Raw genomic sequence first — 16,418 nt, forward strand, 5'->3', positions numbered from 1 at the left:
GGACCCCACCGCTGGTTATTTAACTAAACACACTCTCTACGGACCCCACCGCTGGTTATTTAACTAAACCCACTCTCTACGGACCCCACCGCTGGTTATTTAACTAAACACACTCTCTACGGACCCCACCGCTGGTTATTTACCTAAACACACTCTCTACGGACCCCACCGCTGGTTATTTAACCAAACACACTCTCTACGGACCCCACCGCTGGTTATTTAACTAAACACACTCTCTACGGACCCCACCGCTGGTTATTTACCTAAACACACTCTCTACGGACCCCACCGCTGGTTATTTAACTAAACACACTCTCTACGGACCCCACCGCTGGTTATTTAACTTAAACACACTCTCTACGGACCCCACCGCTGGTTATTTAACTAAACACACTCTCTACGGACCCCACCACTGGTTATTTAACTAAACACACTCTCTACGGACCCCACCGCTGGTTATTTAACTAAACACACTCTCTACGGACCCCACCGCTGGTTATTTAACTAAACACACTCTCTACGGACCCCAACGCTGGTTATTTAACTAAACACACTCGCCACGGACCCCACCGCTGGTTATTTAACTAAACACTCTCTACGGACCCCATCGCTGGTTATTTAACTAAACACACTCTCTACGGACCCCACCGCTGGTTATTTAACTAAACACACTCGCTACGGACCCCACCGCTGGTTATTTAACTAAACACACTCTCTACGGACCCCACCACTGGTTATTTAACTAAACACACTCGCTACGGACCCCACCGCTGGTTATTTAACTAAACACACTCTCTACGGACCCCACCGCTGGTTATTTAACTAAACACACTCTCTACGGACCCCACCGCTGGTTATTTAACTAAACACTCTCTACGGACCCCATCGCTGGTTATTTAACTAAACACACTCTCTACGGACCCCACCGCTGGTTATTTAACTAAACACACTCGCTACGGACCCCACCGCTGGTTATTTAACTAAACACACTCTCTACGGACCCCACCACTGGTTATTTAACTAAACACACTCGCTACGGACCCCACCGCTGGTTATTTACCTAAACACACTCTCTACGGACCCCACCGCTGGTTATTTAACTAAACACACTCTCTACGGACCCCACCGCTGGTTATTTAACTAAACACACTCTCTACGGACCCCACCGATGGTTATTTACCTAAACACACTCTCTACGGACCCCACCGCTGGTTATTTAACTAAACACACTCTCTACGGACCCCACCGCTGGTTATTTAACTTAAACACACTCTCTACGGACCCCACCGCTGGTTATTTAACTAAACACACTCTCTACGGACCCCACCACTGGTTATTTAACTAAACACACTCTCTACGGACCCCACCGCTGGTTATTTAACTAAACACACTCTCTACGGACCCCACCGCTGGTTATTTAACTAAACACACTCTCTACGGACCCCAACGCTGGTTATTTAACTAAACACACTCGCCACGGACCCCACCGCTGGTTATTTAACTAAACACTCTCTACGGACCCCATCGCTGGTTATTTAACTAAACACACTCTCTACGGACCCCACCGCTGGTTATTTAACTAAACACACTCGCTACGGACCCCACCGCTGGTTATTTAACTAAACACACTCTCTACGGACCCCACCACTGGTTATTTAACTAAACACACTCGCTACGGACCCCACCGCTGGTTATTTAACTAAACACACTCTCTACGGACCCCACCGCTGGTTATTTAACTAAACACACTCTCTACGGACCCCACCGCTGGTTATTTAACTAAACACTCTCTACGGACCCCATCGCTGGTTATTTAACTAAACACACTCTCTACGGACCCCACCGCTGGTTATTTAACTAAACACACTCGCTACGGACCCCACCGCTGGTTATTTAACTAAACACACTCTCTACGGACCCCACCACTGGTTATTTAACTAAACACACTCGCTACGGACCCCACCGCTGGTTATTTAACTAAACACACTCTCTACGGACCCCACCACTGGTTATTTAACTAAACACACTCGCTACGGACCCCACCGCTGGTTATTTAACTAAACACACTCTCTACGGACCCCACCGCTGGTTATTTAACTAAACACACTCTCTACGGACCCCACCGCTGGTTATTTAACTAAACACTCTCTACGGACCCCATCGCTGGTTATTTAACTAAACACACTCTCTACGGACCCCACCGCTGGTTATTTAACTAAACACACTCGCTACGGACCCCACCGCTGGTTATTTAACTAAACACACTCTCTACGGACCCCACCACTGGTTATTTAACTAAACACACTCGCTACGGACCCCACCGCTGGTTATTTAACTAAACACACTCTCTACGGACCCCACCGCTGGTTATTTAACTAAACACACTCGCCACGGACCCCACCGCTGGTTATTTACCTAAACCCACTCTCTACGGACCCCACCGCTGGTTATTTAACTAAACACACTCTCTACGGACCCCACCGCTGGTTATTTACCTAAACCCACTCTCTACGGACCCCACCGCTGGTTATTTACCTAAACACACGCTCTACGGACCCCATCGCTGGTTATTTAACTAAACCCACTCTCTACGGACCCCACCGCTGGTTATTTAACTAAACACACTCGCTACGGACCCCACCGCTGGTTATTTAACTAAACACACTCTCTACGGACCCCACCGCTGGTAATTTAACTAAACACACTCTCTACGGACCCCACCGCTGGTTATTTAACTAAACACACTCTCTACGGACCCCACCGCTGGTTATTTAACTAAACACACTCTCTACGGACCCCACCGCTGGTTATTTAACTAAACACACTCGCTACGGATCTTACCGCTGGTTATTTAACTAAACACACTCTCTACGGACCCCACCGCTGGTTATTTAACTAAACACACTCTCTACGGACCCCACCGCTGGTTATTTACCTAAACCCACTCTCTACGGACCCCACCGCTGGTTATTTAACTAAACACACTCTCTACGGACCCCACCGCTGGTTATTTAACTAAACCCACTCTCTACGGACCCCACCGCTGGTTATTTAACTAAACACACTCTCTACGGACCCCACCGCTGGTTATTTACCTAAACCCACTCTCTACGGACCCCACCGCTGGTTATTTAACTAAACACACTCGCTACGGACCCCACCGCTGGTTATTTACCTAAACCCACTCTCTACGGACCCCACCGCTGGTTATTTAACTAAACACACTCTCTACGGACCCCACCGCTGGTTATTTAACTAAACCCACTCTCTACGGACCCCACCGCTGGTTATTTAACTAAACACACTCTCTACGGACCCCACCGCTGGTTATTTACCTAAACCCACTCTCTACGGACCCCACCGCTGGTTATTTAACTAAACACACTCGCTACGGACCCCACCGCTGGTTATTTAACTAAACACACTCTCTACGGACCCCACCGCTGGTTATTTAACTAAACACACTCTCTACGGACCCCATCGCTGGTTATTTAACTTAAACACACTCTCTACGGACCCCACCGCTGGTTATTTAACTAAACACACTCGCTACGGATCTTACCGCTGGTTATTTAACTAAACACACTCTCTACGGACCCCACCGCTGGTTATTTACCTAAACACACTCTCTACGGACCCCACCGCTGGTTATTTACCTAAACACACTCTCTACGGACCCCACCGCTGGTTATTTAACTAAACACACTCTCTACGGACCCCATCGCTGGTTATTTAACTAAACACACTCTCTACGGACCCCACCGCTGGTTATTTAACTAAACACACTCTCTACGGACCCCACCGCTGGTTATTTAACTTAAACACACTCTCTACGGACCCCACCGCTGGTTATTTAACTAAACACACTCGCTACGGACCCCACCGCTGGTTATTTAACTAAACACTCTCTCTACGGACCCCACCGCTGGTTATTTAACTAAACACACTCTCTACGGACCCCACCGCTGGTTATTTAACTAAACACACTCGCCACGGACCCCACCGCTGGTTATTTAACTAAACACTCTCTACGGACCCCATCGCTGGTTATTTAACTAAACACACTCTCTACGGACCCCACCGCTGGTTATTTAACTAAACACACTCGCTACGGACCCCACCGCTGGTTATTTAACTAAACACACTCTCTACGGACCCCACCACTGGTTATTTAACTAAACACACTCGCTACGGACCCCACCGCTGGTTATTTAACTAAACACACTCTCTACGGACCCCACCGCTGGTTATTTAACTAAACACACTCGCCACGGACCCCACCGCTGGTTATTTACCTAAACCCACTCTCTACGGACCCCACCGCTGGTTATTTAACTAAACACACTCTCTACGGACCCCACCGCTGGTTATTTACCTAAACCCACTCTCTACGGACCCCACCGCTGGTTATTTACCTAAACACACGCTCTACGGACCCCATCGCTGGTTATTTAACTAAACCCACTCTCTACGGACCCCACCGCTGGTTATTTAACTAAACACACTCGCTACGGACCCCACCGCTGGTTATTTAACTAAACACACTCTCTACGGACCCCACCGCTGGTAATTTAACTAAACACACTCTCTACGGACCCCACCGCTGGTTATTTAACTAAACACACTCTCTACGGACCCCACCGCTGGTTATTTAACTAAACACACTCTCTACGGACCCCACCGCTGGTTATTTAACTAAACACACTCGCTACGGATCTTACCGCTGGTTATTTAACTAAACACACTCTCTACGGACCCCACCGCTGGTTATTTACCTAAACCCACTCTCTACGGACCCCACTGCTGGTTATTTACCTAAACCCACTCTCTACGGACCCCACCGCTGGTTATTTAACTAAACACACTCGCTACGGACCCCACCGCTGGTTATTTAACTAAACCCACTCTCTACGGACCCCACCGCTGGTTATTTACCTAAACACACTCTCTACGGACCCCACCGCTGGCTATTTACCTAAACACACTCTCTACGGACCCCAACGCTGGTTATTTACCTAAACCCACTCTCTACGGACCCCACCGCTGGTTATTTACCTAAACACACTCGCTACGGACCCCACCGCTGGTTATTTAACTAAACACACTCTCTACGGACCCCACCGCTGGTTATTTAACTAAACACACTCGCTACGGACCCCACCGCTGGTTATTTAACTAAACACACTCTCTACGGACCCCACCGCTGGTAATTTAACTAAACACACTCTCTACGGACCCCACCGCTGGTTATTTAACTAAACACACTCTCTACGGACCCCACCGCTGGTTATTTAACTAAACACACTCTCTACGGACCCCACCGCTGGTTATTTAACTAAACACACTCTCTACGGACCCCACCGCTGGTTATTTACCTAAACACACTCTCTACGGACCCCACCGCTGGTTATTTACCTAAACACACTCTCTACGGACCCCACCGCTGGTTATTTACCTAAAACCACTCTCTACGGACCCCACCGCTGGTTATTTAACTAAACACACTCGCTACGGACCCCACTGCTGGTTATTTAACTAAACACACTCTCTACGGACCCCACCGCTGGTTATTTAACTAAACACACTCTCTACGGACCCCACCGCTGGTTATTTAACTAAACCCACTCTCTACGGACCCCACCGCTGGTTATTTAACTAAACACACTCTCTACGGACCCCACCGCTGGTTATTTACCTAAACACACTCTCTACGGACCCCACCGCTGGTTATTTAACCAAACACACTCTCTACGGACCCCACCGCTGGTTATTTAACTAAACACACTCTCTACGGACCCCACCGCTGGTTATTTACCTAAACACACTCTCTACGGACCCCACCGCTGGTTATTTAACTAAACACACTCTCTACGGACCCCACCGCTGGTTATTTAACTTAAACACACTCTCTACGGACCCCACCGCTGGTTATTTAACTAAACACACTCTCTACGGACCCCACCACTGGTTATTTAACTAAACACACTCTCTACGGACCCCACCGCTGGTTATTTAACTAAACACACTCTCTACGGACCCCACCGCTGGTTATTTAACTAAACACACTCTCTACGGACCCCAACGCTGGTTATTTAACTAAACACACTCGCCACGGACCCCACCGCTGGTTATTTAACTAAACACTCTCTACGGACCCCATCGCTGGTTATTTAACTAAACACACTCTCTACGGACCCCACCGCTGGTTATTTAACTAAACACACTCGCTACGGACCCCACCGCTGGTTATTTAACTAAACACACTCTCTACGGACCCCACCACTGGTTATTTAACTAAACACACTCGCTACGGACCCCACCGCTGGTTATTTAACTAAACACACTCTCTACGGACCCCACCGCTGGTTATTTAACTAAACACACTCTCTACGGACCCCACCGCTGGTTATTTAACTAAACACTCTCTACGGACCCCATCGCTGGTTATTTAACTAAACACACTCTCTACGGACCCCACCGCTGGTTATTTAACTAAACACACTCGCTACGGACCCCACCGCTGGTTATTTAACTAAACACACTCTCTACGGACCCCACCACTGGTTATTTAACTAAACACACTCGCTACGGACCCCACCGCTGGTTATTTACCTAAACACACTCTCTACGGACCCCACCGCTGGTTATTTAACTAAACACACTCTCTACGGACCCCACCGCTGGTTATTTAACTAAACACACTCTCTACGGACCCCACCGCTGGTTATTTACCTAAACACACTCTCTACGGACCCCACCGCTGGTTATTTAACTAAACACACTCTCTACGGACCCCACCGCTGGTTATTTAACTTAAACACACTCTCTACGGACCCCACCGCTGGTTATTTAACTAAACACACTCTCTACGGACCCCACCACTGGTTATTTAACTAAACACACTCTCTACGGACCCCACCGCTGGTTATTTAACTAAACACACTCTCTACGGACCCCACCGCTGGTTATTTAACTAAACACACTCTCTACGGACCCCAACGCTGGTTATTTAACTAAACACACTCGCCACGGACCCCACCGCTGGTTATTTAACTAAACACTCTCTACGGACCCCATCGCTGGTTATTTAACTAAACACACTCTCTACGGACCCCACCGCTGGTTATTTAACTAAACACACTCGCTACGGACCCCACCGCTGGTTATTTAACTAAACACACTCTCTACGGACCCCACCACTGGTTATTTAACTAAACACACTCGCTACGGACCCCACCGCTGGTTATTTAACTAAACACACTCTCTACGGACCCCACCGCTGGTTATTTAACTAAACACACTCTCTACGGACCCCACCGCTGGTTATTTAACTAAACACTCTCTACGGACCCCATCGCTGGTTATTTAACTAAACACACTCTCTACGGACCCCACCGCTGGTTATTTAACTAAACACACTCGCTACGGACCCCACCGCTGGTTATTTAACTAAACACACTCTCTACGGACCCCACCACTGGTTATTTAACTAAACACACTCGCTACGGACCCCACCGCTGGTTATTTAACTAAACACACTCTCTACGGACCCCACCACTGGTTATTTAACTAAACACACTCATCCAGAGGTGAACCAGCTTAGAGCTACAACAAATTGCTGAAATGTCTGGGGAGAGGAAAGGTTCGAGCTCCACTAAGTAAAGGAATATCCAGGTACCTTCTTGCTGTACATGCACATGTTAGGGGTCCTCCCAGGAACAGGGATTCCTGCTTTAGTCAGTTTGATGAAGTACTTCTGAACGCGGCTGGCCACCTGCACACACACGGAGAACAGGATTCCAGCTCAAAGATACATTATTACTGTGACAAACACCTTCATCAGTCACCTGATTCTCTGACCTGTACCCAGATCAGCTTGTTATATGACCTGATTCTCTGACCTGTACCCAGATCAGCTTGTTATATGACCTGTTTCTCTGACCTGTACCCAGATCAGTGTGTTATATGACCTGTTTCTCTGACCTGTACCCAGATCAGTGTGTTATATGACCTGTTTCTCTGACCTGTACCCAGATCAGTGTGTTATATGACCTGTTTCTCTGACCTGTACCCAGATCAGCTTGTTATATGACCTGTTTCTCTGACCTGTACCCAGATCAGTGTGTTATATGACCTGTTTCTCTGACCTGTACCCAGATCAGTGTGTTATATGACTATACGTCTGAGGACCTGCGCCTACATCACATATACAGTGGGGCAAAAAAGTATTTAGTCAGCCACTATTTGTGCAAGTTCTCCCACTTAAAAAGATGAGAGAGGCCTGTAATTTTCATCATAGGTACACGTCAACTATGAAAGACAAATTGAGAAAAAAAAATCCAGAAAATCACATTGTAGGATTTTTTATGAATTTATTTGCAAATTATGGTGGAAAATAAGTATTTGGTCACCTACAAACAAACAAGATTTCTGGCTCTCACAGACCTGTAACTTCTTCTTTAAAAGGCTCCTCTGTCCTCCACTCGTTACCTGTATTAATGGCATCTGTTTGAACTTGTTATCAGTATAAAAGACACCTGTCCACAACCTCAAACAGTCACACTCCAAACTCCACTATGGCCAAGACCAAAGAGCTGACAAAGGACACCAAAAACAAAATTGTAGACCTGCACCAGGCTGGGAAGACTGAATCTGCAATAGGTAAGCAGCTTGGTTTGAAGAAATCAACTGTGGGAGCAATTATTAGGAAATGGAAGACATACAAGACCACTGATAATCTCCCTCGATCTGGGGCTCCACGCAAGATCTCACCCCGTAGGGTCAAAATGATCACAAGAACGGTGAGCAAAAATCCCAGAACCACACGGGGGGACCTAGTGAATGACCTGCAGAGAGCTGGGACCAAAGTAACAAAGCCTACCATCAGTAACACACTACGCCGCCAGGGACTCAAATCCTGCAGTGCAAGACGTGTCCGCCTGCTTAAGCCAGTAAATGTCCAGGCCTGTCTGAAGTTTGCTAGAGTGCATTTGGATGATCCAGAAGAGGATTGGGAGAATGTCATATGGTCAGATGAAACCAAAATAGAACATTTTGGTAAAAACTCAACTCGTCGTGTTTGGAGGACAAAGAATGCTGAGTTGCATCCAAAGAACACCATACCTACTGTGAAGTATGGGGGTGGAAACATCATGCTTTGGGGCTGTTTTTCTGCAAAGGGACCAGGACGACTGATCCGTGTAAAGGAACGAATGAATGGGGCCATGTATCGTGAGATTTTGAGTGAAAACCTCCTTCCATCAGCAAGGGCATTGAAGATGAAACGTGGCTGGGTCTTTCAGCATGACAATGATCCCAAACACACCGCCCGGGCAATGAAGGAGTGGCTTCGTAAGAAGCATTTCAAGGTCCTGGAGTGGCCTAGCCAGTCTCCTGATCTCAACCCCATAGAAAATCTTTGGAGGGAGTTGAAAGTCTGTGTTGCCCAGCGACAGCCCCAAAACATCACTGCTCTAGAGGAGATCTGCATGGAGGAATGAGCCAAAATACCAGCAACAGTGTGTGAAAACCTTGTGAAGACTTACAGAAAACGTTTGACCTGTGTCATTGCCAACAAAGGGTATATAACAAAGTATTGAGAAACTTTTGTTATTGACCAAATACTTATTTTCCACCATAATTTGCAAATAAATTCATTAAAAATCCTACAATGTGATTTTCTGGAATTTTTTTTCTCATTTTGTCTGTCATAGTTGACGTGTACCTATGATGAAAATTACAGGCCTCCCTCATCTTTTTAAGTGGGAGAACTTGCACAATTGGTGGCTGACTAAATACTTTTTTTCCCCACTGTAGTTGAAGTCGGAAGTTTACATACACTTAGGTTGGAGTCATTAAAACTCATTTTTCAACCACTCCACAAATGTCTTGTTAACAAACTATCGTTTTGGCAAGTCGGTTAGGACATCTACTTTGTGCATGACACAAGTAATTTTTCCAACAATTGTTTACAGACAGATTATTTCACTTATAATTCACTGTATCACAATTCCAGTGGGTCAGAAGTGTACATACACTAAGTTGACTGCGCCTTTAAACAGCTTGGAAAATTCCAGAAAATGATGTCATGGCTTTAGAAGCTTCTGATAGGCTAATTGACATCATTTGAGTCAATTGGAGGTGTACCTGTGGATGTACTTCAAGGCCTACCTTCAAACTCAGTGCCTCTTTGCTTGGCATCATGGGAAAATCAAAAGAAATCAGCCAAGACCTCAGAAAAAAAATTGTAGACCGCCACAAGTCTGGTTCATCCTTGGGAGCAATTTCCAAACGCCTGAAGGTACCACGTTCATCTGTACAAACAATAGTACGCAAGTATAAACACCATGGGACCACGCAGCCGTCATACCGCTCAGGAAGGAGACGCGTTCTGTCTCCTAGAGATGAACGTACTTTGGTGCGAAAAGTGCAAATCAATCCCAGAACAACAGCAAAGGACCTTGTGAAGATGCTGGAGGAAACAGGTACAAAAGTATCTATATCCACAGTAAAACGAGTCCTATATCGACACAACCTGAAAGGCCGCTCAGCAAGGAAGAAGCCACTGCTCCAAAACCTCCATAGAAAAGCCAGACTACGGTTTGCAACTGCACATGGGGACAAAGATCGTACTTTTTGGAGAAATGTCCTCTGGTCTGATAAAACAAAAATAGAACTGTTTGGCCATAATGACCATTGTTATGTTTGGAGGAAAAAGGGGAAGGTTTGCAAGCCGAAGAACACCATCCCAACCATGAAGCACGGGGGTGGCAGCATCATGCTGTGGGGGTGCTTTGCTGCAGGAGGGACTGGTGCACTTCACAAAATAGATGGCATCATGAGGAAGGAAAATTATGTGGATATTATGAAGCAACATCTCAAGACATCAGTCAGGAAGTTAAAGCTTGGTCGCAAATGGGTCTTCCAAATGGACAATGACCCTAAGCATACTTCCAAACTTGTGGCAAAATGGCTTAAGGACAACAAAGTCAAGGTATTGGAGTGGCCATCACAAAGCCCTGACCTCAATCCTATAGAAAATGTGTGGGCAGGACTGAAAAGGCGTGTGCGAGCAAGGAGGCCTACAAACCTGACTCAGTTACACCGGCTCTGTCAGGAGGAATGGGCCAAAATTCACCCAACTTATTGTGGGAAGCTTGTGGAAGGCTACCCGAAACGTTTGACCCAAGTTAAACAATTTAAAGGCAATGCTACCAAATACTAATTGAGTGTATGTAAACTTCTGACACACTGGGAATGTGATGAAAGAAATAAAAGCTGAAATAAATCATTCTCTCTACTATTATTCTGACATTTCACATTCTTAAAATAAAATGGTGATCCTAACTGACCTAAAACAGGGAATTGTTACTAGGATTAAATGTCAGGAATTGTGAAAAACTGAGTTTAAATGTATTTGGCTAAGGTGTACAGTGAGGGAAAATAGTATTTGATCCCCTGCTGATTTTGTACGTTTGCCCACTGACAAAGACATGATCAGTCTATAATTTTAATGGTAGGTTTATTTGAACAGTGAGAGACAGAATAACAACAAAAGAATCCAGAAAAACGCATGTAAAAAATTTTATTAATGGATTTGCATTTTAATGAGGGAAATAAGTATTTGACCCCTCTGCAAAACATGACTTAGTACTTGGTGGCAAAACCCTTGTTGGCAATCACAGAGGTCAGACGTTTCTTGTAGTTGGCCACCAGGTTTGCACACATCTCAGGAGGGATTTTGTCCCACTCCTCTTTGCAGATCTTCTCCAAGTCATTAAGGTTTCGAGGCTGACGTTTGGCAACTCGAACCTTCAGCTCCCTCCACAGATTTTCTATGGGATTAAGGTCTGGAGACTGGCTAGGCCACTCCAGGACCTTAATGTGCTTCTTCTTAAGCCACTCCTTTGTTGCCTTGGCCGTGTGTTTTGGGTCATTGTCATGCTGGAATACCCATCCACAACCCATTTTCAATGCCCTGGCTGAGGGAAGGAGGTTCTCACCCAAGATTTGACGGTACATGGCCCTGTCCATCGTCCCTTTGATGCGGTGAAGTTGTCCTGTCCCCTTAGCAGAAAAACACCCCCAAAGCATAATGTTTCCACATCCATGTTTGACGGTGGGGATGGTGTTCTTGGGGTCATAGGCAGCATTCCTCCTCCTCCAAACACAGCGAGTTGAGTTGATGCCAAAGAGCTCGATTTTGGTCTCATCTGACCACAACACTTTCATCCAGTTCTCCTCTGAATCATTCAAGATGTTCACAGACGGGCATGTATATGTGCTTTCTTGAGCAGGGGGACCTTGCGGGCGCTGCAGGATTTCAGTCCTTCACGGCGTAGTGTGTTACCAATTGTTTTCTTGGTGACTATGGTCCCAGCTGCTTTGAGATCATTGACAAGATCCTCCCGTGTAGTTCTGGGCTGATTCCTCACCGTTCTCATGATCATTGCAACTCCACGAGGTGAGATCTTGCATGGAGCCCCAGGCCGAGGGAGATTGACAGTTCTTTTGTGTTTCTTCCATTTGCGAATAATCGCACCAACTGTTGTCACCTTCTCACCAAGCTGCTTGGCGATGGTCTTGTAGCCCATTCCTGCCTTGTGTAGGTCTACAATCTTGTCCCTGACATCCTTGGAGAGCTCTTTGCTCTTGGCCATGGTGGAGAGTTTGGAATCTGATTGATTGATTGCTTCTGTGGACAGGTGTCTTTTATACAGGTAACAAGCTGAGATTAGGAGCACTCCCTTTAAGAGTGTGCTCCTAATCTCAGCTCATTACCTGTATAAAAGACACCTGGGAGCCAGTAATCTTTCTGATTGAGAGGGGGTCAAATATTTCCCTCATTAAAATGCAAATCAATTCATAACATTTTTGACATGCGTTTTTCAGGATTTTTTTGTTGTTATTCTGTCTCTCACTGTTCAAATAAACCTACCATTAAAATTATAGACTGATCATGTCTTTGTCAGTGGGCAAACGTACAAAATCAGCAGGGGATCAAATACTTTTTTCCCCCTCACCGTATGTAAACTTCCGACTTCAACTGTACCTTTGAAGTGAGGACTTTTTTGGTAAGTGTGTGTCACCTGTTTAGCTGTCCTGTTTCCCAGGGCGTCAGCTATCTTCTGCCAGCGCTTAGACTCCACCTCCTCAGGAGGAAACTTCAGCAGGAGCTGCTCCAACTTTTTCTACACAGAAACACATTATCAGTAAAGACACATTATCTTAAACACATTATCAGTAAAGACATATTATCTTTAACACATTATCAGTAAAGACACATTATCTTTAACACATTATCAGTAAAGACACATTATCTTTAACACATTATCTTTAACACATTATCAGTAAAGACACATTATCAGTAAAGACACATTATCTTTAACACATTATCAGTAAAGACACATTATCTTTAACACATTATCAGTAAAGACACATTATCTTTAACACATTATCTTTAACACATTATCAGTAAAGACACATTATCTTTAACTCATTATCAGTAAAGACACATTATCAGTAAAGACACATTATCAGTAAAGACACATTATCTTTAACACATTATCAGTAAAGACACATTATCTTTAACACATTATCAGTAAAGACACATTATCTTTAACACATTATCAGTAAAGACCACACACTGATTCTAACTAATACAAATTTGATTTGATTTGATTTGATCTCCGGTAAAAAAAAAGAATAACAAAACTTTGGAAAGATTTAAGTGATAAAAATCTCAGTAGCATTAAATGACTGACTGTACGTGACTGACTGTCTGACTGTACGCAACTGACTGTACTCTCAGTATAAAGCATTTAGCACATGCATGCACACACACAGGCACACACACACACACATCCTCGTCAGTACCTGTTCTTCCACGGTCCACAGCTGGTTAAAGGTGTCAGGTTTACTCTGGTGACACAGCCTCCCTCGGATCATCTGGAGAGAGAGAGACAGGTTAGAGACAGACGGGTAGACAGACAGACAGGTTTACTCTGGTGACACAGCCTCCCTCGGATCATCTGGAGAGAGAGAGACAGGTTAGAGACAGACGGGTAGACAGACAGACAGGTTTACTCTGGTGACACAGCCTCCCTCGGATCATCTGGAGAGAGAGAGACAGGTTAGAGACAGACGGGTAGACAGACAGACAGGTTTACTCTGGTGACACAGCCTCCCTCGGATCATCTGGAGAGAGAGAGACAGGTTAGAGACAGACGGGTAGACAGACAGACAGGTTTACTCTGGTGACACAGCCTCCCTCGGATCATCTGGAGAGAGAGAGACAGGTTAGAGACAGACGGGTAGACAGACAGACAGACAGACAGGCATGCAGACGCCCTCGGATCATCTGGAGACAGAGAGAGACAGGTTAGAGACAGACGGGTAGACAGACAGACAGACAGACAGGCAGGCATGCAGACGCCCTCGGATCATCTGGAGAGAGAGAGACAGGTTAGAGACAGACGGGTAGACAGACAGACAGACAGGCATGCAGACGCCCTCGGATCATCTGGAGACAGAGAGACAGGTTAGAGACAGACGGGACGCCCTCGGATCATCTGGAGACAGAGAGACAGGTTAGAGACAGACGGGTAGACAGAGAGAGAGACATGTCATGTTTAAGACTGTGGCAGGATACCCAATATGGTGCACGAGTTCAACACTTCTTTATATACTTCGAATATATATTTTTTACTGAATACTTTTATTGGAAAATGTAATGAAGAGAGATTGCAAGTTAGCATTTCATTGTACTGTGTACACTTTGCTTTATCCTGTTGTCACGTCTCCTCCCGTTGCTCCCCTCCGGCGCTCTGATTCGCCGGTCAACTGAGCCACCGGTCTGAGCGCACCACCTCGGCAACACCGGAATGGAAACCCAACGCAGCCTAATCACCTCCAACGCACCTGCACCTCATCATCTCATCACCACGTTTACTCTCTCTTTGTCTTTGTTTAGGTAAACCTTGACCTTGTTCATTCCTGCGTCTGCGTCCTGCCTCTTCGTATACTCGGTACTCGTCACACCTGTGCATATGACTAAAACTTGGATTTGAAGAGTGCCTTGGTTTTTCCTTGTTTTTTTTAATGACTAATAGACCCTAATAGACTCTCAGAAACCCTCCAACCAAATTTGACCAAGTATCCATGCAGTGCTTTCTCTGACTGACTGGTGCATTGAACACGTCAAGTAAAATAAATACCATGTTTTAATAAGACAAAGCATGTTAAGTGCACTTTGAATAAATGCTTCCATCAGTATCTATCTATCTATCTATCTATCTATCTATCTATCTAGTGATGCTGTTGACGTTGGTCTATCAGTATCTATCTAGTGATGCTGTTGACGTTGGTCTATCAGTATCTATCTAGGGATGCTGTTGACGTTGGTCTATCAGTATCTATCTAGTGATGCTGTTGACGTTGGTCTATCAGTATCTATCTAGTGATGCTGTTGACGTTGGTCTATCAGTATCTATCTAGTGATGCTGTTGACGTTGGTCTATCAGTATCTATCTAGTGATGCTGTTGACGTTGGTCTATCAGTATCTATCTAGTGATGCTGTTGACGTTGGTCTATCAGTATCTATCTAGTGATGCTGTTGACATTTTAGTCATTTAGCAGAAGCTCTTATCCAAAGCGACAGATTATTCACCTACAGTTGAAGTCGGAAGTTTACATACAGTTAAATTTAAGTCATTAAAACTTGTTTTTTAACCACTCCACACATTTATTGTTAACAAACTATAATTTGGCAAGTCGGTTAGGACATCTACTTTGTGCATGACACAACAATTGTTTACAGACAGATTATTTCACTTATAATTCACTGTATCACAATTCCAGTGGGTCAGAAGTTTACATACACTAAGTTGACTGTGCCTTTAAACAGCTTGGAAAATTCCAGAAAATGATGTCATGCTTTAGAAGCTTCTGATAGGCAAACTGACATCATTTGAGTCAATTGGAGGTGTACCTGTGGATGTATTTCAAGGCATACCTTCAAACTCAGTGCCTCTTTCCTTGACATCATGGGAAAATCAAAAGAAATCAGCCAAGACCTCAGAAAAAAATATTGTAGACCTCCACAAGTCTGGTTCATCCTTGGGAGCAATTTCCAAACGCCTGAAGGTACCACGTTCATCTGTACAAACAATAGTACTCAAGTATAAACACCATGGGACCACGCAGCCGTCATACCGCTCAGGAAGGAGACGCGTTCTGTCTCCTAGAGATGAACGTACTTTGGTGTGAAAAGTGCAAATAAATCCCAGAACAACAGCAAAGGACCTTGTGAAGATGCTGGAAGAAACAGGTACAAAAGTATCTATATCCACAGTAAAACAAGTCCTATATCGACATAACCTGAAAGGCCGCTCAGCAAGGAAGAAGCCACTGCTCCAAA

The 16,418-nt window shown here is 45.2% G+C and overlaps 1 protein-coding gene across 1 annotated transcript in view; it reads right to left on the minus strand.

Annotated features, from left to right (window-relative positions):
* LOC311098761 (ZZ-type zinc finger-containing protein 3-like) overlaps window positions 1–16,418 on the minus strand; it is an 84,858-nt gene that overhangs the window by 35,165 nt on the left and 33,275 nt on the right. Inside the window, exons 8-10 of the mRNA XM_084139324.1 lie at window positions 13,876–13,947; window positions 13,089–13,190; window positions 7,679–7,774 (exon numbers count right to left, since the gene is read on the minus strand). Coding sequence (XP_083995450.1) covers window positions 7,679–7,774; window positions 13,089–13,190; window positions 13,876–13,947 — 270 coding nt within the window. The remainder of the gene's footprint in view (window positions 1–7,678; window positions 7,775–13,088; window positions 13,191–13,875; window positions 13,948–16,418) is intronic.

Source organism: Coregonus lavaretus (assembly GCF_964263955.1).
Source record: "Coregonus lavaretus genome assembly, chromosome: 23".
Classification (NCBI taxonomy): Eukaryota; Metazoa; Chordata; class Actinopteri; order Salmoniformes; family Salmonidae; genus Coregonus; species Coregonus lavaretus.